At 42.9% G+C, this 20,358-nt stretch overlaps 1 protein-coding gene across 1 annotated transcript in view; it reads left to right on the top strand.

The window, feature by feature from the left end:
• syne1a (spectrin repeat containing, nuclear envelope 1a) overlaps nucleotides 1-20,358 on the top strand; it is a 119,801-nt gene that overhangs the window by 36,722 nt on the left and 62,721 nt on the right. Inside the window, 19 exon segments of the mRNA XM_069721665.1 lie at nucleotides 428-540; nucleotides 930-1,135; nucleotides 1,225-1,386; nucleotides 1,483-1,762; nucleotides 2,043-2,215; nucleotides 3,415-3,724; nucleotides 3,850-4,014; nucleotides 5,612-5,971; nucleotides 7,477-7,613; nucleotides 11,260-11,437; nucleotides 14,048-14,230; nucleotides 14,665-14,808; nucleotides 16,066-16,221; nucleotides 17,076-17,240; nucleotides 17,798-17,970; nucleotides 18,170-18,323; nucleotides 18,576-18,719; nucleotides 19,148-19,312; nucleotides 19,467-19,784. Coding sequence (XP_069577766.1) covers nucleotides 428-540; nucleotides 930-1,135; nucleotides 1,225-1,386; nucleotides 1,483-1,762; nucleotides 2,043-2,215; nucleotides 3,415-3,724; nucleotides 3,850-4,014; nucleotides 5,612-5,971; nucleotides 7,477-7,613; nucleotides 11,260-11,437; nucleotides 14,048-14,230; nucleotides 14,665-14,808; nucleotides 16,066-16,221; nucleotides 17,076-17,240; nucleotides 17,798-17,970; nucleotides 18,170-18,323; nucleotides 18,576-18,719; nucleotides 19,148-19,312; nucleotides 19,467-19,784 — 3,686 coding nt within the window.

The raw sequence follows: 20,358 nt of genomic DNA, 5'->3' as shown, positions 1-20,358 counted from the left end.
GTACATGCAGGAAAATCATTTGTTCGTGTTAGTAGTGCAACATATTGGTGTTGATTATGCTACATTTTTCCCCAGAGCACACTCAATCCGCCCACTACAACCCACACTCCATTGACACACACTGTTAGGTACACTCTTATTACTCCGACACACACCTGTGCCTCAGAGAGTAATGTCGCTCTCGTCACATCTGCTCTCACAGGACCCATTTTGGGCTTGTTGCCCAGGCAACCTGGCTCTGCACAGCGTGGACACGCCCACACTTCCCATCTGCCTCAACACATTGCCTCTACTTGCTATTCTCCTTCAGCTTCCTTCACTTTTAAATCTGTACCGCCTTTATTTGTCACTCATCAGTTTTCCCCAACTTGTCAGCATATTTTTCTTTTGCTTTGAGCTTATCTGTCATCTGTGTTCCTCGGAGCAGAGCTCATCCAAGACTTCCAGACCTGGCTTACAGATCTGAATTTGGAGCTGAAGGAGTACTCTAACCAATCAGGAGATGTTTCCCTCCTCGGAGCCAAATTACAAAGGCTAAAGGTACTGTTATATGTCACACTTTTCCACTCTATATATGGGTCTCTTAGTTTTCAGTTAGTTTACTTGTTGGTCAAACTTTGCTGGACCATAATCCATTTGTACAAGTTACAATTTTATCAAAGTAAATATTTAAGTTACTAACTAACAGTGAATTTTATATAATTTACTATAATCAGTTATCATTGGACTATACAAATAAAACTGGTCTTGTTTTTAACAGACATTTCAGAATCACTTAAAGGGGTTGTGATGAAAGACAAAAAAATACTCCTTGTAAGTTCATGAAGCTTCGGAGGTGTGTTACCTAAAACTGTCCAGATTTGAGGCTCTTAATTTCTCCAGTTTGGCAGTTTTTTATCAGCGGCATGTTCCTCTTCCTACATCCACAGATGTCAGTCGAGCGGACATCAGAGGGTGAAGAGCGTCTCTCTCAGGTTTGTGAGGAGGCCAAGAGGCTCCAGCTCCACCTGCCTAAAGCTGGAGCAGCACAGGTCCAAGAGAATCTCGCCTCCTGTCAGAGAGAGTGGAGGAACTACCTGGACAGATGCTCTCAGACCCAAGAGGACTTGGAGGAGAGCATTGACCTCCTGAAAAAGTGAGTCACCAGTTTTGTCATGTCTCATGTCATTTATATAAAGGAATTTTATCCAAATATAAATATGCCTCTGTCTTCTTCTGCCCTAGTTTTGATGACTGTGTGGAAAGTAGAAGAGACTGGCTGAAGCAGATGGATCTCAGCCTCAAGAGCGAGCTTGCTCTTGAGGCAGAGAGCCAGCAAGGAGCCCCAGACACCACAGAAGAGCTGGAGAGGATGGAAATCCTCCATAAGGAACTGATAACAAGAAGGTTTGTATACGAGGCTGTCTGAGCCCATATGTTATACCTGCCATAGCATCAGCTGATAAATATTCAGAACAATAATATGTAATTTCCTCTTTTAAGGGAGTCTATTGAGCGTCTGTGTCAGGAGGCCCAGGCTCTGTCTGAAGCAGGTCGGGGGTCAGGAGGAGAGGTCAGAGTGACAGGCCATCTCCAGATGGAGCACCAGGCCCTGCTGAAGGCAGCCAGGGAGAGGCTGCGAGGCTGCCAGGAGAGCCAGGCCTTTGGAGACACTCTCCAGGGAGTGTGGGCCTGGCTGGAGGAGATCCAGGAGCGACTGGGTACAGTAGACAGCACGATGGGAACCAAAGAGCAGTTAGAGCAGAGGCTGGAGACTGTGCAGGTGAGAGGGGAGTTTGGCTCGAAGACTATACTTATCTGTAATTTTCCTTAATATGATATACGAGGAAATACATGAAGGGATTGCTGGGATCTTCAAGCATACATATCTTATATTCCTCTTTACATAACCATTTTACTCTGATAGAGCTTTTTTGGATATACAGTACTTCTTTTATAATATACAGTTGTTCCAGTGAACACAAGAGGGGGCTGTTTACTTGAGAACGTTTTTAATGGTAATTTCTGATTAAGTTCACCAAGACCATGCTCTGTTTGCACAGGACATCCTGCTATTGAAGGGAGAGGGGGAGGTCAAGCTGAATATGGCAATGGGTAAGGGTGAGCTGGCCCTGCGCAGCTATGGAGCTGCCGGTCAGGAAGTGGTCCGCTCTCAGCTACAGGAAGTGGAGGATGCGTGGGCCACTCTGCTTGTGACCGCCATGAGCTGCCACAGGTACGACTACTCACCTGGAGTATACTCTTGTATCATCCCCATTTATATTAAGGCTACTAAATGGGTACACTTGACAACCTAATTCCAAAAGAAGCGGCCTTGCCTTTAACTAATTGTTCTGCCAGTGCGTACACTCACTCTTAACTGTGCTGTTTCAACTGTAAACAAATCTCTCTCTGCCGTTTTTGATTTTTTTGTTTTGTTTTGTTTTCCTTTTTCGTGTGCCATTAAAACATTTACCCACGGAAATTTTAGAGGCCATTTATCCGTGTGCCAAAAACTCCTCTCTCTCGGGAACAGGTTATTTCCATCGTGATAGAATGATGTGTCATTTCTATTAATTACCATTAGGTTAAATACATAATGAGAAGTATTTGTCTCGTTTTCTAACGCTGATTGATGTATCTTAGTGTGTGCACTTCTGTGTGTGTGTGGGTGCACGGCAGCGTGCACACGCGTCGGCTTGTGTGTCTGTGTTTAATTGAGTAATTATGGCCCCTCCTCGAAAGAAAATTGATCTCATTAGGGACTAAGTGGTGGATGGCAAACAGTGGGTCACACATGGGGTGTGTGTGTTTTAAGGGGAAAGGGATAACAGGAGGCGAGGGGTAGCAGGTGAGGTGGAGGTGCATGTGTGTGTGAGTGTGTGGATATTGGCGTCATTTGTGCATGCAGGGGTAACAGATGGCAAAGAAAATTACGGGTGTGTGTCTGTGTCCGTGTCTGTTTGAACCTCCTGATAAAAGGGGATAAAGGCACTTAGCCAGTATTACTGACAATACTTTTTTTTTTTTTTGCCCATGTCACGTGTTTGAAATTTACACTGTTGCTGTGTAGGACAGTAAAAAAGGTATATGTATTATTATACAGTAAAAACATGTTTTATGTTCCAGGATTATCTGGGTTAAAGTAACCAGATTACATATACATACATTTGTATAAAAATGTCATCTTTTCTGGCACTTAACACATTTTTTTAACAACTATATAAATTTGATGTTAATTACACACCAAACTATTAAGTGTTCATTGATCATTAAATTGTGTTATTTTTACACTTTAAAATGGCTGATCTTTATTTTAGCTTATTTTAACAATTTTGCCCACATGTTGGAAACTCTACATGTTTATTCAAATTGTATAAAATACCATACATGCAAGTCACAGACATAAACAGAGATCCACTGTCTTCTCTCCAGTCGATTAGAGTGGACTGTGTCTCAGTGGGGAGGATACCTGGAGAGTGCTGCCCAGCTGCGGTGCTGGATGGAGGCTGTAGAACGGGAGGTGTGCGCGCCTCTCACACCCCAGCCAGGACCCAGAGAGAAGGCCTCCCAGCTCGAGAGACTTAGAGCCCTGTTGGCTGACCTGGAAGACCACCAGATGGCGCTGTCGAGCCTGGAAGAAAAAGCCAGAGAACTGTTCAAGAAGACTGGCGATGCCAGCTTTAACCATGGCGCCCGCACACAGCTGCAGGTGCAGTTTGACGACCTCACAGCTTTGGTGGAGGTACAAAGAATGTTACTTTATCCCCTAATACAGATAATAAAAGACTGTGAACCTCTTTTAGCTTGCTCAAACTGTTTCCAGCATCCAAACCAAGGAGTGACATTTTTTTTGCGTTCATTCTCTAGGAGAGAGTTCGTCTGGCGCAGGCGGTGGTGTTGGAGCACCAGGAGTACCTGGAGGCAGTCAGGGAGCTCACTGATTGGCTGATGACGGCAGGGGAGGAGCTACATCATTGGTCTGATACATCAGGAGACTCCACCTCCATCAAAAAGAAACTGTCTGAAGTGAGGGTAAGGGAGAGCCTTGCATACAAATAGAACAAAATTAATGATCACGTCAACATTGTAATTAAAAAATGTCTAAACTGCGTATACTTAAACCTTTGCTAAGAGAGAAATAACTAATATCATAATCCCTCTGGGAAATTAAACTGATACGAATAATACTGGATAAGGATCCAAAAGGTGACAGGAGTGTTGTACTGTAGAGCACACTTGAGTACATCTTTTTGTACAATCTTAACGACACTGCAATAACATCAATTGAACATAATCTCTTTGAAATCAAATGTTCCACTTTGTGTAAACATAGCACGGACCATTGGGGAAACGTTTCATCACAAGTTCCAACTATCGGCTTCTCTGGGGATCTTTGTCACTCATATAATTGTTATCAGCATATTGAGTTTGTTCAGTTGGAGAATTTAGCAAATTTTAAATTAGAACATTAGAACACGAAAACATTTATAATGACTTCTTGTCCATGAAGCCATAAAAACCGAGATTCAAATTTCATTATTAATTCTTGATTCCTTGAGATCATCTTGGTTTGTTGTCCTTTTTGTGGAGGTTTATTGTAACGACTGTCATCTACTTATTCTTAAGAAGGTCGTAATTACATGTGTAGTGACATTGTAATACCTCTACAGACCTATGTAAGTATATCATGATAATACTGGTACTGCGGTATACATGACCTTTGACAGTAAGCAGTGTTTAATTGAATTAACACCGCTCTGACTTTGATCGGTGCAAATGCTTCAAGTATGAGTTGTTCCTTTCAATCTACACCCAGTTTGAAGGTGTTAAACCTGCTATCTATTGCGAAAAGAACCGACTGCTGAATTATCCGAACACTTCTAGTCTTAATGGAGTCTTGCTATGGAGGAAAACAAATGTAGGGAATTGAAATGGGTTCTCAGTTTGTTCTCATATCACTGCCAGATATCTCAACATCTCCTGACACATTTTACTGCCAATACGTTGGATTATTGCCGTGTTAAAGAGAGGAGCAGTGGATTTAATGTCTGCGCTTTCCCTTGTTCAATAATTCTGCAATTACAACAGAGAGAAAATATGAGGAGAAATTGATTTGCATTTCAATTTTCCACAAGGGCCCTAATTATCACATTATAAATGTGTGTTTGCAGAGCAATGGTGTAAGGCATTATTGTAGAGGGGAAGATATGATTTCTTGTATACACAAGATAATTCAAATTTTCATTTTTCATTCATACTCTCAAGGTTAATGTTCATATCCGTCTGCTCACACACAATAAAATGATCCGATGCCATTTTTAATCCCCCTCAGCTCTGCACTATCTCATCACACTCAAGTGTTTGCTTTTCTCATCAACTGCCTTCCGAGTGATGCCTTCCCGTAGAGATTCAGGGATGGAGTGGGAGGATGAGAGAATACTGAGATGGCAAAAGAAAATACAGGACAGAATCAAAGAATTAGAGATAAATATAGCGAGTGACGAAGCAGGAGACATATGAGTAAAATATTATATGGGCAGCTTTAAATAGAACCGCCTGCACATCCAGAGATCGGCGTTTCCGTAGCCACAGTTTCCGTAGTAACTTTGTCTCCCGGCCATCTCTTCAGGAGCGTGTGGAGTGTCGACTCCTGGAGGGCCGAGACCGCCTCAGCCGCGTACGCCGTAGCGCGGCGTCCACAGCGGAGCACACGGCGGCAGGAGGCTGCGAGGCCATGGATCGACAGCTGGGGGCGCTGTCGCACGCTTTGGAGCAGTGGGAGGGGGCCGCTCTGAGGGCCAGGGACGGCCTGGAGGGGGCCCTGGCCGCTGCTGCAGCTTCAGAGGAGGAATACCACCATCTGACCGCCCGGCTGGAGGATGAGATAAAAGAGTTCGATGGACGTCTGAGGGGGTGGAGCCAGGAGTTGATCAGAGCTGAGGGGCGGAGCAACGGCGAGGAAGCAGTGGACGGATGGCAGCTGGCGAAGGTAGCATGAAATACAAATAAACATAACAGCAACAATATGTCTACATTTTTTTCACTGTTTATCTTCTCCCAGCAGTTCATTTAAAAAATAGTAAATAATGAAAAATCACTGGGATGTGTAAAAGCTTAAAGTCTGTACTCCACTCTGAAAGAAAGTGATTAGCATTGTTTAATGGAAAGTACCCACACAGTGTGCAGATATACATCCTCTACTATGCTTCGTCTGTCAGTAATTATCCATTCTATTTTAAATCCTTAAAACAGATTAGTTTGCAAATCAGCTTTACTGGAATGACGAAGGAATGACAGCTACAATCCCATCAGTTTCCCTGCTTCTCTTCCCCTTCTGTCTCCTCTTCTCTCCCCCCCCCCCCCTTTTTTTTTTCAGCTATTATTTTCCACTATCTCTCCCACCCAAACATTCCCTTATTGTTTTCCTTCCGTTCCTTCTGTCTGTAGTCCGACTTGGTTGAACTGAAGTGTGCGGTGGCTGCAGGGGGATATTTCTTAGATGCTCCTCACCTCCCCTGCTGCTCTGTTTATAACCTCCACAGGATGTTTACAGTGTGACAATTTATCTGTATTGTTAAGGCCATGCCAGCATGTCTAACTCCACACTCCTCCCCAGGCTTCTTCGGCCATGCCTTTCTCTGGTTTTTCTCAATTTGGGGCTGTCTAAGAACAAGAGGAGGAGTCTTTTCCCTCCTCTTCTGCTCTCCCTCTCCTCCTCCTCCTCCTCCTCCTCCAGCCTGTTTCCTGTGTCCAGCCTGGTTTTCGTTGCGCGCTCGTTTGTGCGCGTTTTGAACCGGTTCTGCATCTGTGAGGGCTGACAGCTGAATTCCACCGGGAGAGAGCGTGAGAGAGTGAGAGGGACGAAAAACTGTGCGAGGGAATAAGTGGAAGGAGTGGGAGGCGGGAGAGAGAACGAGGAGAGAGGAGGGGAGAGAAAGTGGTGGAACGACAGGAGGAGGGAGGAGAGGGAGAAGAGAGCAACGAGTCCACAGGAACAGGGAGGGAGGCTTGTTTAATCGTCATACGTCAGAAAGAGATCGGCTGAGTGAGAGTCAGAGAGAAACGGGGAGCTTGTACATATTTCATGGGACAGGATTTCATGACTGTGTGAGTGCAGAATGTGAGGCACGCTGAGGCGAGCGGGAGAACGTTATCCACAGCTCCTTCCTGCCCGACTCCACGAAGAACAGAAATGCTATTGTACAGGCAGCACTGTGAGTATGTGCTTGTGTGAGCGAAGAAACGACTGAGCCAGGGTGTGAATAGAAATGTGAGTGCACTTATTGAAGGGTGTCATGTAGATCCGTTGGGTGCTTGTCTCTCCTTAACACACACACACACACACACACACACACACACACACACACACACACACACACACACACACACACACACACACACACACACACACACACACACACACACACACACACACACACACACACACACACACTCTCTCTCTGAGCCAGCTGGTGTCTGTTTTGTGTTGTTTAGGATATACTGGAGGGCTTGCAGAGCGCGGAGCCAATGGCAGAGAAGTTGAAAGGCCAACTGAACGACCTGGTGCGATACTCCAGGGACCTGGGCTCACAATCAGACCGGGTCACTGCACTCATCAAACAGCACAACAGGTGAGAGGAAGCTTCCTGCTTCAGTAAACAGTGGGTGGTGGAGAAATACACGGTGTGTGTTTATGTGGATGTAAAATGAATAAATATACTCATTAGTTAGAGCTATCAGGACGATGCTATGGAAAACTATTTCAAATTTGAATTCTGAGTGCAACGCTTCCTGATGATTTCATAAACATTCAGACTTCCTCCCTTTTTCTTCTCACTGCATGTCTGCTTTTTAAATCATGTCATTTTTAACTATGTGGTAAGGCAGTTTTCTGCTATGCGGATGATAAAGCTCCTAACCTAAACTACCTAACTGAAAAGCTATTCAACATGAACATCCAATGAACATTTAATTGAACGTATAAAGAGTTTGATGTCTTGCAATGTGTAACAGTGGAACAAGTTAATTGTTTCCAATGTCAGTTTTGTATGTGATTCTGCATACATATCATCATAATTTGTGATATGGCAAATTATACTGATATTGGTATATGTATTTATTATTTTTATAATTAAGATTTCTTGCATACTGCTGAGGCTCATCATCAGCTCTATAAGGGTTGTGTATATTACACACAATGTGACCGAACAGACCTATCAACACTAATTCCAAAATACAACAACAACAGCAGCAGAAGGAGGGAGTCCTCCCCAAACACCAGCTCACACATTAGTCATCACTTTTATAAGCTCATTTGTTTTAGAGGTGTGCGTGTGTGTGTGTGTGTGTGTGTGTATTTGTGTTAGAGATAGTGTGTGGCCATCTTGAACACAAAGGGCTGACTTGTGTGTCAGCCAGGCGAAGGTGAAAGGTGACAGAGAGCGACAGAGCCACCAGTTGCTAAGCGACATTTAACTGCCTTCCTTCACCTCCACTTGTTCACTGTGTTTGTGTCCTCCTCCGGTTTAATTTTGTGCAAGGCTGAGTGTAATTTTTAGGGAAAGTAGATACATTGGGAGGGTTATTTTTGCATGCTTTAGTCTATTTACTAAGTTCCATTTGCCTGCTTCAAACCCATGAGTGAGCTTGTGTTTATTGAGCGCTTGTTTGTGAACACACCATGCAATGCCATTTCAAAAGATCAACAGTGCATACCTAATAGTGTGCATGCACGCAATCATACATATGCATGTATGAACGTCTACATTAGCACAAACTATCCACTTACTTTGCATGGACGTAATATGAACCGTGTTGCACTGTGGCTAACATTTATTGGCAGACAACCTGAGTGAGGTCAACTTTCTGGAAATGCTTCGACAGTTAATTGGCTTTAGCTGCTTATTGGCAAAAAACAGCCCCTCTCCCCATTCACTTGGCTTTTTAGTTTGTAATAGACTTGGCCTCTGTACACTTTGCACCTGTCCTGCATTAGGCTCCTCAGAAAAAACGAATGAATAGACAGCATTTTTTTTTTTTAAGTCAGAGGAGAGAAGACATAGGAGGAAAATGCAGTAACTCCCCATTCTCTTTATAACACATGCCAGGTTTTGTCCGTCACAGCAGAAAAATGTGCTTCTTCTACACCCATGTTACCCCCACTGTGTTAGCCTTTCATGCCCTCATCACACCATTAAAACTCAAGGGTGTTTGTGTGCATACAGAATGTCTGTGTGTCCATTAAAGTGTGTGTGTGTGTTGAGGTGTGCTACAGCAGGGGGGGTATGTGTGTGTTTGTGTTTTTTGCCTTGTTTTTTTCATGCCTCCCTTTGGGCTGTAACTCTTGCTTAAACAGCTGCGCACCTTGTTCCCCTGCTGTCATCCTTTCCATCACTTCTTCCCCTCCCTCTTTTAACCTTCATCCACGGCCCACTATGTGCAAAACCCAGTGATTCTTTTGTTTTGGTTTTCTGCACTGTCTTTATTTCCAGTCTGAATTCATTCATATGCAGTTTGGCCTGCATTTGTTTGAGCATTTTCAGTTGTTTCTTTATGCCTGAAGTTCAAAGAAAGGAATTGTGCTAGTTATGTCATGTGAATTCATGTAACATACCCATACATGGCACAGCCCAGTATCCCAGGAAATTAGATCCCTATTGTGCACTCCACATCTCAGTATTTAGTGAGGTAAATTCAGTGTCAGTGCAAGAAGTCGTGTGCCCCGTCTGTAGCAAGGTGGAAAGAAAGGGTGTAGAGGTCAAGGTGGTGGATGGTTGTGGAGTACATTTCACATTCATGCAGGAGACTTGCATCCCAAATTCACCCGTGAACAAATAATGGTTTGCCTTTGTATTGACTGTAACCGCTGTCTGTCCCTGACCTCAACCACACACTGTAGTTGTCATATGCTGAAAGAGAGAAGTTTAAAATAATGTAATTAGAGCCCAAACGATACAGGAGTTTTGGAGCCGATACCGACGTTAGAAGGTAAAACATTCTGATATTGATATTTCAAACACTTGTCACAAAGATATGTAATGGAGGTTGGATATTTTATAATATAACCATTAATCTTATTGTCCAAAATGATATCAGTGTATTGAAACAATGAACGTAACTGGGACTATAACTATAAATTTGAATAAGCACAAATTGGCATCAGGCATCTTTTTCTTTGTTGTGGTCTGTAAAAATGTACTTTTTTTTTTAAACTATATTTTTATGACACACGCATATATTTAACCAAAATATCAACAGAAGTTGACCAAAATGCTGCACAACATCAAACAAAGTTTAAAACAATTCAAATAGACTTGAAAACAGTTCTGCACTTCTAAACAAATTAAGCAATAGAAACAGTTTAACACTATAAAATCACTAAACACTTTAAAGAAATTAAGAACACTATTAAGTTAAAGACCACACAATCAGTTAGGCTCTCAACGTTAATTCTGTGTTTTGTGCAGTCATCCTATATCGATATTATGCCTGACGATAAGGCTGCATCACTGATTATTGATTTAAAACTTCCATTCTATCTTTTTATACTTTCTGCCAAAAAACGTATCGGCCCCTTAAAGAGAGACTTCAACATTTCAAATTTAAGTTTCAATCAACAAGTGTATTGAAAAAAATGTATTTACTGAATATCCTTCATTATGCCTCAAATACGCTGTGCTGTCTTATTGTTATCTGCCTGTACTGCTGCTGTAGTCCATATAAGCTGTAAATAATAGGATATATGAACAGCAGAAAACAAGTCTCATCATGTGATAAGTTCCTGATGAAAAAAATACAACTCTTTACATTCCAAATGTCATCATCCCTCTTTAATATAAGTCACCCTCCATTGTAACCTCTTCCTTCTCACCATTTTTCTTATAGCACCAAGCTGTCATGCCTCATTCTCTCCATCTTGTCACCCATGTGAACTCTTGCTCCAGTCATATGTTGCCTCTCAACCCCCTCCCAGGCGGTACCCCTTACCACCATCCCCCACTCTCCCTCTTTGCCCCAGCGCTCATTGCTTCCACTTCACCCACTTTGCCATTTCTCCACCTGCCCATTTCTCATTCCTGCTCATCTCCCTGCTTCATGACGTGAGGACAGTACGGACAGTATCCGAGCAGCTGCATCTGTTGTCTTTGTTTTGATGAGCACATGGGCAGTAGACAGCGGACGCTTCTTCCGACTCTTTCTTTGTTCGTTTTTTGATGGAGATTTCAACCTGTGAACAACATGTTCAATTCAGGCCATTTCTTTCCTCCTTACCTGCAGCCTCAGTCTTCGTGCGTCCAGGGAGTGTCAAAATAAGGAGCGCTTGTTGGAGCAGAGGTTTCGTGCAGCTCTGAGAGACTTCCAGCAGTGGTTGGTCAATGCCAAAATCAGCACCGCCAAATGCTTCGATGTGCCACAGACTGTCACAGAGGCCTCCAACGCTTTGCAGAGGATCCAAGTAAGTGATGCACATTTTTGTAACTCTTATTTATAGTTAACAGAGATTCTTCCTATGTTCTTAATATATGTGTGGCAAACAGTACAGCTGTATTCACTTGCAGTCTTTTCTATGGTGTTTTTACACTGCATATTGCATACTGTATAACACTTGAAAATCACTCTTTAGTTCAGATTTTTTTTTTAGCTGTTTCTGCCTTTGCCCCGTTTTGATTTTGATTTTGCTGCTGGAAATATAAACTGCATCACCTCCAGCGCACCTGAGAGCTCGTCCCAGCACAGACCTACCAGACACAGAAAAGCAAATACACAGATTTAATCACATTTTTGTCATATTATTCAGTGACAGACGGTAGTAGAACAGGAAATGAAAGCAGTAGATTATATGAATTGAAATGTCACAACAAACTACTTTAATCCAAGTTTTTGGGAAAAAAACAAACAAACATTTTATTAACCTGTTTTATGGTGGTGGAGCAGTTACAGGATACATAATGATATTCATTCACACTGTCATGTCTGGGAGCTGCCACCCGGTGTGGCAATACGTACAGTCTTTTCTTTATTGGCCATTAACCCGCTCCACTAGAGCAGTGATGGCTTCAGAGACAGTATCTATTGATAGTGGAGTTAAGGGAGTGTAATTTATTCACTTACATAAACCAGAGTGTTTCTGCCTCTGGGGAAAAAGAAATCAACAATCTTCTTGTCATAAAAAGTATTTTCTGTCTATTTCTCAAGAGCTTAAAATCCCAGAGACCACTTTAAATCCACAGCTGCTAATTACTAACCAGTGCTAGCTTTTACTTTCTCTGCTTGGCGCTGACAGGTGAAGCAGAGATTGCTCCTACTAAGAAATATGAAATGATGTAATAGTGGAAGAATCAATCCCCTTTCAAGCAGAGATTGCTCAAGGGGATGTCTGCATTACCAGGCCCACTGTTGAGTGTCCTCTGGTGAGCTTGTTGGAGTGACGGGACCTGCAGTAGGCTGGGGTAATCTGAAAAACGGCATATAGCCAAAAGGGATAAGAGAAAACTCCACAGCAGGGGTCTCTGCAATTCTCTTCAAAATATCTCAGTATCTCTTTTTTCTGAGAGGGCCCGTGGGTCTTCTGGCAGGTCTGGCAGCCTCTTCAGAGCACCCCAGGGCTCTGGCTAAGAGTCAGGTGCTTGTCTGTTAAGGTAGACATCCCCACATCCCTGCACCAGACAGTTAATTACCTCTCAGACACCGGACCACAAACAACCCCACATCACCACAATGGAAGTGTGCTATTATCGCTGAGCTCTTAATTGTATTGAATTGCTTTGTATTGTTTTGAGATTTTTATTCAGCTGTGGCACTTCACGTGATCCATGATTTATTTAATCAGCCGTCACGTGGTCTCAGGAAAGTGTCGGTTCAAAATGTCCAGAGAACAACAGGACATTTGACAAGATCATTTCTCCAAAAGACTCTTAAAGAAGTGCTGTGCAGGATTGTTTTTGTGTGTGTGTGTGTGTGTGTGTGAACTCCTTCAGAAGTTTCTAGAGTTTCTTTGAAGATGAGAGTGAATTTCATTGAGAATATGGCAGCGGAGGAGAGACGAACACAGAGGCAATCATGTTTTATTTATTATTGACTTGGTAAGGAATGTGGAACAATGTTTCCACATGGCTGACCTCCAGGAGGGCCAGCGTGGGAGGGGCGGGGGCATCGGTTGTGTCATGCTTAATTGGTGGCTTAGACTTACATTTGGCAGAGTGAGAACGTCAGTAAGTGTGAAAAAGGCAGTGGATGAATAGAGAACAGAGAGAAGACGGCGAGATAAAGAGAGACCGAGCTTGTGTGTGCCTCCACTGCACCAAATGTATGTATGTGTGTGTGTGTGTGAGGGAGGCCGGAGCTATAGTGTGTGTAAGTGATGTGCTGACTGCACAGATGGTGGAGTGGTCCCTGCTGCGCTACTGTCATCGCCTCAGCTCTGAGGGAGGGGTGTGTGTGTGTGTGTGTGTGTGTGTGTGTGTGTGTGTGTGTGTGTGTGTGTGTGTGTGTGTGTGTGTGTGTGTGTGTGTGTGTGTGTGTGTGTGTGTGTGTGTGTGTGTGTGTGTACGTTGTCAGTGGGTGGGTACGGAGGAGCTATGTAAAAACCAACACATTTCAGGCTCGCTGACTTTCCTTATCTGTGGCTGCGTCTCGGGGTCAGACCCCTTCTTCTGCTCATGCATGTAGAATTAGTAATGACTTGGTCTACCCTACAGTAATTATCGCTTTTCTCACTGTAAAGTCAGTTTCTGGGACAACGAAAGAAAATGTATTGGCCGTGCAGAGAATGGCCATATTGATTTCAGTTACCCATCAGCCATGGCATCAGATGCAAAAGGCAAAAGGAAGTTGGGGATTGTTATTCAAGTCCAATTTTTTTCTGCCTCCTCTCACTTTCACACCCTCCTCCCTTTGTGTGTGTGTGTGTGTGTGTGTGTGTGTGTGTGTGTGTGTGTGTGTGTGTGTGTGTGTGTGTGTGTGTGTGTGTGTGTGTGTGTGTGTGTGTGTGTGTGTGTGTGTGTGTGTGTGTGTGTGTGTTAAATAGTAACAGCTCCTTTGTCTTTGTGTCTGTGTATCCCCTCAGGAGTTCTTGAGTGACAGGGAGAATGGCCAGGCCAGGCTGAGTACAGTAGGAGCCAGTGGGGAGCTGCTCATGGCTGTGGTGTCCAAAGACAGAGTGGAGGGAATCAAGGCCAAGGTGGCAAATGCTCGAGAGGACTGGAAGAGCCTGATGAATAACCTGCAAATGAGAGAAGATGCACTCAAGGTTGGTTTATGTTTATTTTTTTGGGGATGTTGTTTGATTTGCTGAAGAAAAAGAAAATCTAGAACTCAAAGGGACCAAATAGTTAAATAAAGGTCAACTGTGGTTTGGATATTTAAATGATCGCTGACTGATTATTTGTGAGACTGTTTACCTGTTGTCAGAATCTTTATTTACTCCATTGATGTACATTTTTCATGTTAAAGAACTGATTTTCTTTAACTTTGTGTATTGTGCATTTCAAATACTAAATGCTAGTAGTATACACATTGAGATATCAATATATATTTGATATGCGTCTTAGATCATAGTCTGACACCAGGCTGTAGTACAAAAATTATTTCATTATAGCTTGCTTTATCTCCCCATGTGTCCAGAACCAGTTTATATGGGAACCTCTCAAGTTGTATTCGACAAATTATATATTGCTTCTCCAGAACCTGCAGTCCCAGATGACAGAGTTTGAGGCCAGTGCTGAGCCTCTGCAGGACTGGCTGAACAGCACAGAGGTCAGAGTTCAGGAGAGCAGTGCTCGGCTCCATGACCTTCCAGCCAAGAAACAGGAGCTCAGCAAACTGCAGGTACTTTGGAGCCCAAAGTCTTGATTTTGGACTTTACAGTTCTCTGAAAATGATTGTACTTCTATAATTACTGTTATTTATGAGGCAGTGTTTAATGGCCACTCCTGTAGAAATACATGTTGCAATACATCAGGACATTTTAATCCATACTGTAGAATCCATTCTCTACTAAATTGCATTACTTTACTGAGAGGGTGCCTTTTACATTCCTCCTCTCCCTGATGTTCTCTCATTTCCTCTTTTCTCTCAAGGAAAGCTTGTCATTACACCATAAATTGAATATAAAGAAGATTTTCCAAGGATACTAAATAGTGAGCTCTCCATCAGATATGGATCCCTAAAGTACAATTTCAAATCACTGGGGAAAAGAGAGGGACCTAATTACATTTGTCGAGCACCGCTGGATCAAAATAGAGCAGCGTCTTGACACAATAGTCAGAGGAAAAGTCCAGAAATCTAATTAATTCTCCTTCTGTCACAGCTGAAGCGCTGCGTGGCTAAAAGGCCCTTTTCAGGATGCGATAACAGCCTGTGCCACGTCTGGCAGAGACAAAAAAAAAAAAAAGGAAGAGAGGCATGAAGCATTAAAAAGATAAAAACTGACAAAAGAGAAAAAAAAATATCAAGCCCATCTCAAAGCTCTGCCCTTATCATTGTTGCTATTTTTGTATTTACTCTGTCGCCCGCTGTAGCACTTCTCCTCGTTGCCTTTTGTCTGGCCCTGCAAGCAATTACATTTGTTCCCCGCACACCTGAAGTATAATACAATACATGCAGGCTTCAGTGTCTGAACCTGTGTTGGCAAAATCCTCTTTACCTTTTCACTTCTATACCCCCCACTTTTGCGTTATTTTATCAGCCTCGTCTCCTCTCCCTGTTATGTGCTGTGGTGTCTAACTGAATAACAGCATTTCTATTTGAAAATGAACATCAAGAAAAATACTGCTGATGCTTGTTTTATGATGTTCTTTTCCCCTGTTTTTGTCCGTGTATTTTGATGTGCTTTTGTCTCCTCTGTCGGTACTTGTGACACGTTAACTCAACGCTCTATCCCTCCTCTGTGCCTCTCACACCTCTTGTCTCCACTGTCATGAAAAAAAAAAACATATTTTTTTGTCATTTCGTTTTCCCCCTTTTATGGTGCTTACACACAACCATCCTTTCCAATCTGTCACTTTTAACCCTGCGCTCACCCACATCCTATTGCTTCGTTTCTATTCTTCCATCCTTTCCTTCTCCTGCTTCATACTGGCCCAGTGTGTGCTGGAGGAGATGGCCAGTCGGGAGGTAGAGCTGGGCAGGCTGAGAGAAAGAGCTCATCGTCTTTGGGAGGGACAAGCAGCCGGCAAGGGCTTCGTCCACAGAGTATCTCAGCTGTCGGCACAGTACCTAGCCCTCAACAACTTAACCAAGGTAACACTCCTCCCAGCGGGTAACCCTGTGCCCCCCTTTCTTGTCCCTGTATGTGTGCTTCTGTCGCAGAAATGCTGCAGCATGTTAAAATGTGCCTTTCTTCATTCATGTACTGTTGGTTAACACTTTGAAGTTGTCTGTCCAACCATGGTGTTCACTGTTGATCTGTGTGATTTACCACGTCATGCATTTTTCCATGGTTACACACAAGTCATGGTGGCTCTAATCAGCTTGCCTGGACCCATGGAAGTCTTGGTATCCAGAGTAATTTACCTGAGAGCAATGATCTGTCTCACCTCTAAAAGGTCCTTGTGGTTGCAGCCTCATCAACATAAAAAGGCCAAGGTGGCTTACCTTTACCCACTGCATCACCTCTGAAATGCCAGAGCTGAAATGTGTCAGTGCCTGAGAAGCTGACCTTTCTGAAGCTCTCATTAGATTGGTCACATTCTTCTGATTAATTTGATATATCGTAGAACAAAACATTACACTAACTGCAGATCTCCATTGTCTTATCTCAGGACAATGACAATACCCCAGCGATGATGAATGGGATTTATTTACTTTGCTGGATAGCTGGTGGAGTGCTATTTTTAGGTCGTCTTCCCTGCCAGACATGGAAACAGGAGTAAATCTTTTGAAGTGGTCTCCAGTTATTGTAGATTTCAATTTCTTGTGCTTTAATGTGAGGGTGGCAGAGTCTCTGGAGATGTCTGTGAGAAAAACACAATATGAAGACACTGTTGTTGTGTAGCGGAAACCACTTTGTTCATAACTTACACCTCAGTGCTAATCTGTTCCCCAGAAACAATATAAAACAGTGTGTTCACAGTGTTGTGCTCTAATATCTGAAGGACAAGGCCTCCAGGATTGAGCGTATCGTTGGTGAACACCGCCTCTTCTCTCAAGGACTTAAAGAGCTCCAGGACTGGGTGTGCGAGGCACAGAGGGTCCTCAGCACCTGCATCTCCACCACCACCGACAAGAGCGTGTTGGAGGACCGGATGTTACAGCTGGAAGTAAGGAAGAGGGTCAAGATGGGTGGGGGAACCCTTAAAGGGATGCACCTCATTTTAAAAAGGATTGACTATTGGTTAATTAAGACATAAAAAAGTGTTTCCATGTTTCCCCAGTAATATTTTCTCCAGAATTATAGTTCCAAATTTGTTCTTAAATGGTTCATAACTGTGTCTGTCTGTGATTTAATATAAGCACAGTGGGGAAAAAAATAAACTTAGGTGAGTTCATAGGAAAATCTGGTGTTACAAAAAAGGGCACTGTACTTGAAATCTTTAAAAAGTAAACATTACACAAGCTGTCAGTACTTTTGCTTTGACATATATATGTTAACATACAGTTGTACAATAATGTTCAATTTGTGTAACCATACCAGTACAGCAGATTTCAGACTTGATACCAAAGGTTTAACTCTGGCAGTATTTTCTTTCACTGTACAGCAGACCAAATAATATCCTAGCAACCACGCAGGGTGTAAAGGACACAACACTGCATTCCTTTAATGTAGTAGAAAGTAAAATTAAGATATTTGGTGTCTGTTTGTTCCCTCTGTCTGTAGGCCTTACTGGCTGCCCGTCAGGAGAGGGAGATCCAGCTAAAAATGCTGCTGACGCGGGGAGAAGCAGTCCAGAGGAACACTTCGGCTGAGGGCGTCCCGGTGATTCGCAAACAGATCCAAGACCTGAAGGACTCGTGGGACTCGTTGCTTTCTGCCTCGATCCAGTGTAAAAGGTGACCATGGGCCAATCAATCTGTCAGGCTTTTGATGAATGGGACTGAAAACTGTCTAGTTTCACTTGATGGATTTCAGCGGGTTGAAAGGTTAAAGGGAAAATTAAATTTAAATATTTGCATGTTTAGATGTGTATTCTGTATTTGTTTTTTCCAACATATGTGTTTGTTCACTCTGTCACTGTGTTTGTTGTCACAGTCAGTTGGAAGGCGCTCTGTCGCAGTGGACCAGTTATCAGGAGGACGTGGGTCAGTTTTTGCAGTGGATGGAGCGCGTTGACGAGACACTCAGCTGCTCAGACAGACAGTACTCTGAGATGAGAGACAAGACAGCTAACCTGGGAAAGACCAAGGTATCACAAGCTATTTTTTTGCATTAAGATTAAAGTCTATAAAACACACACTGAAAGATGAAGTGTGACTAGTTATATGGTCTGTTTCTTTCTATTTTTAAGATAACTCTTTTTATCTTCTTTTATAGAAATGTAATAAAATCGTATTATTTAGTGCTTTACTTCAGACTCAAGCAGCTGCATTTATGATCCGGATCTTTCCCGTTGCGACAGATAAACTACACTGATGCATATGTTCGTATTTCATTTCAGCTTCTCTATGAGGAAGTACTAAGTCACTGCAGTCCACTGGAGACTATTGCCACAAAGGGTTCCAATATGGCTGAACACTACACTACCCAGCAGGAGGTGCAGGAGCTGCAGTGTAGATACAACTCCCTCAAAGAAAAGGCCAAGGTACTTACCCGCAACATACACTCTCATTTTTTCCTCTGCAGGCATTTGAATAATAAGTGGTTTTTTTGGAGAGTATTTCTCTCAACGCCTACCTCTTGTTCTTTCAAAAACCGTAATCATATTGCCACAAAATTATTAGAGAGCGTGATCTGTATGTTGAACATTTTAGTAGCTACTTCAATGATCATTCATAATTTCTTAAAAAGTGTTTTACTCAAACACAGGGAAAACAAATTTCAGCTTCAAAGTACATTTAAAGAATTTGCTTCTTGTGGTTTTGGTTGCAAAGAATTTAAATACGTAATTAGCCAAAAACAAATTGGCCTCCTCAAATACTTAATAGCAATATTTAAATGTGTAATGCCCCAATAATGTTGAATGAGTAAAATCCTTTGCTCCATGAATGTCTCCAACATCTTGTTTTGCAGAATGCTGTTAGTAAGGCAAAGGGGCTGGTGCTGGTACATCAGGAGTATCAGAGGGGGTTACATGTGTTTGAGGACTGGCTGGAGCAGGAACAGGCCTCTCTGGCCTCCTTTTCCCATCCAGAGGGAAACGTGGACACACTTGAGACAACACTGCAGCAGCTACAGGTAGTAATACTGAATACAAAGAGTGTTCAAATGTATCAGTGTGTATTGTCATACCTGTACACACAACCAACATGCTGTATGTCTTAAGAATAAAACATTTGTTAACAGGACCTGGGACATCTCTTTATTCTTTACCCTTTTTTTCATTTCATAGAACCTGCAGGAACACTGCTCAAATGGCCAGTCTTTGCTCTCCTCCGTGCTGACCAGCAGGGAGCGAGTAATCCCCTGGGGTATACCTCAGATTGAGGACCGAGCCCTGGACACCGCTCAGCGAGAGTGGGGGGCCTACCAGAGCCGCCTGGAGGAGACTCAGGCCCAGCTGCGCGCCACACTGACCCGACTGAGGCAGATGGGCCACAGGTTCCTGAGTCTGGCTCAGTGGCTGGAGGAGATGGAGAAGGTGGCTAACATCAGATATAATCGGAGGTCAGACAGAAGCACCAAGCAGACCCAGCTGAAGAAACTTCAGGTCAGAAAGAGGTTTCTAAAACAACATTTCTGTAGATATCGGCTCCTTATCCAACTGTCAACACTGTAAAGCTCAGGAGGACAACAGCACACTGTTTTATTAGAGGAAGCATTTGTTTGAGAAATAATCTTATTGGCTTTCTACACCATTTGGTCAGGATTAGTTGCCAGGCAACCAGTACGACTTCAAAAAGCTACTTCTCCTCGCCAAGAAATAGTTCAGTTTTTTTCATAGTTCAATTTTTTTGTGTGGCTTAAACAAATGCGATACAACGGTTTAAATATTGAACCTTACTGAGATGAAATTGATCTAGATTAGAGAACTTTAGTTTCTAGGCTGATGTTTTTTTGTTGTTGTTATCTTTGGATTGCTTTCTAGCTCTTTCCAGTCTGCATGCTAAGATTAGTGAACCAGCTGCTGGTTGTAGCGTATAGATATTTTTAAAACTTATCTAACTCCCAGCAAGAAAGGGGGAACATTCCCTTTAACAGAAATGTACTGTGTCTCTATGTTATCCTTTCTTTTCTGCAAATAGTCTTTTCTCTGTCACTGGTAGGAATGTGCAGTAATACAA

This window comes from Brachyistius frenatus, unplaced genomic scaffold (assembly GCF_029030835.1).
Source record: "Brachyistius frenatus isolate BFR_SWC_R1_liver_20210118 unplaced genomic scaffold, ASM2903083v1 Contig_270, whole genome shotgun sequence".
Classification (NCBI taxonomy): domain Eukaryota; kingdom Metazoa; phylum Chordata; class Actinopteri; family Embiotocidae; genus Brachyistius; species Brachyistius frenatus.
This window is presented reverse-complemented; position numbering and strand designations above follow the sequence as displayed.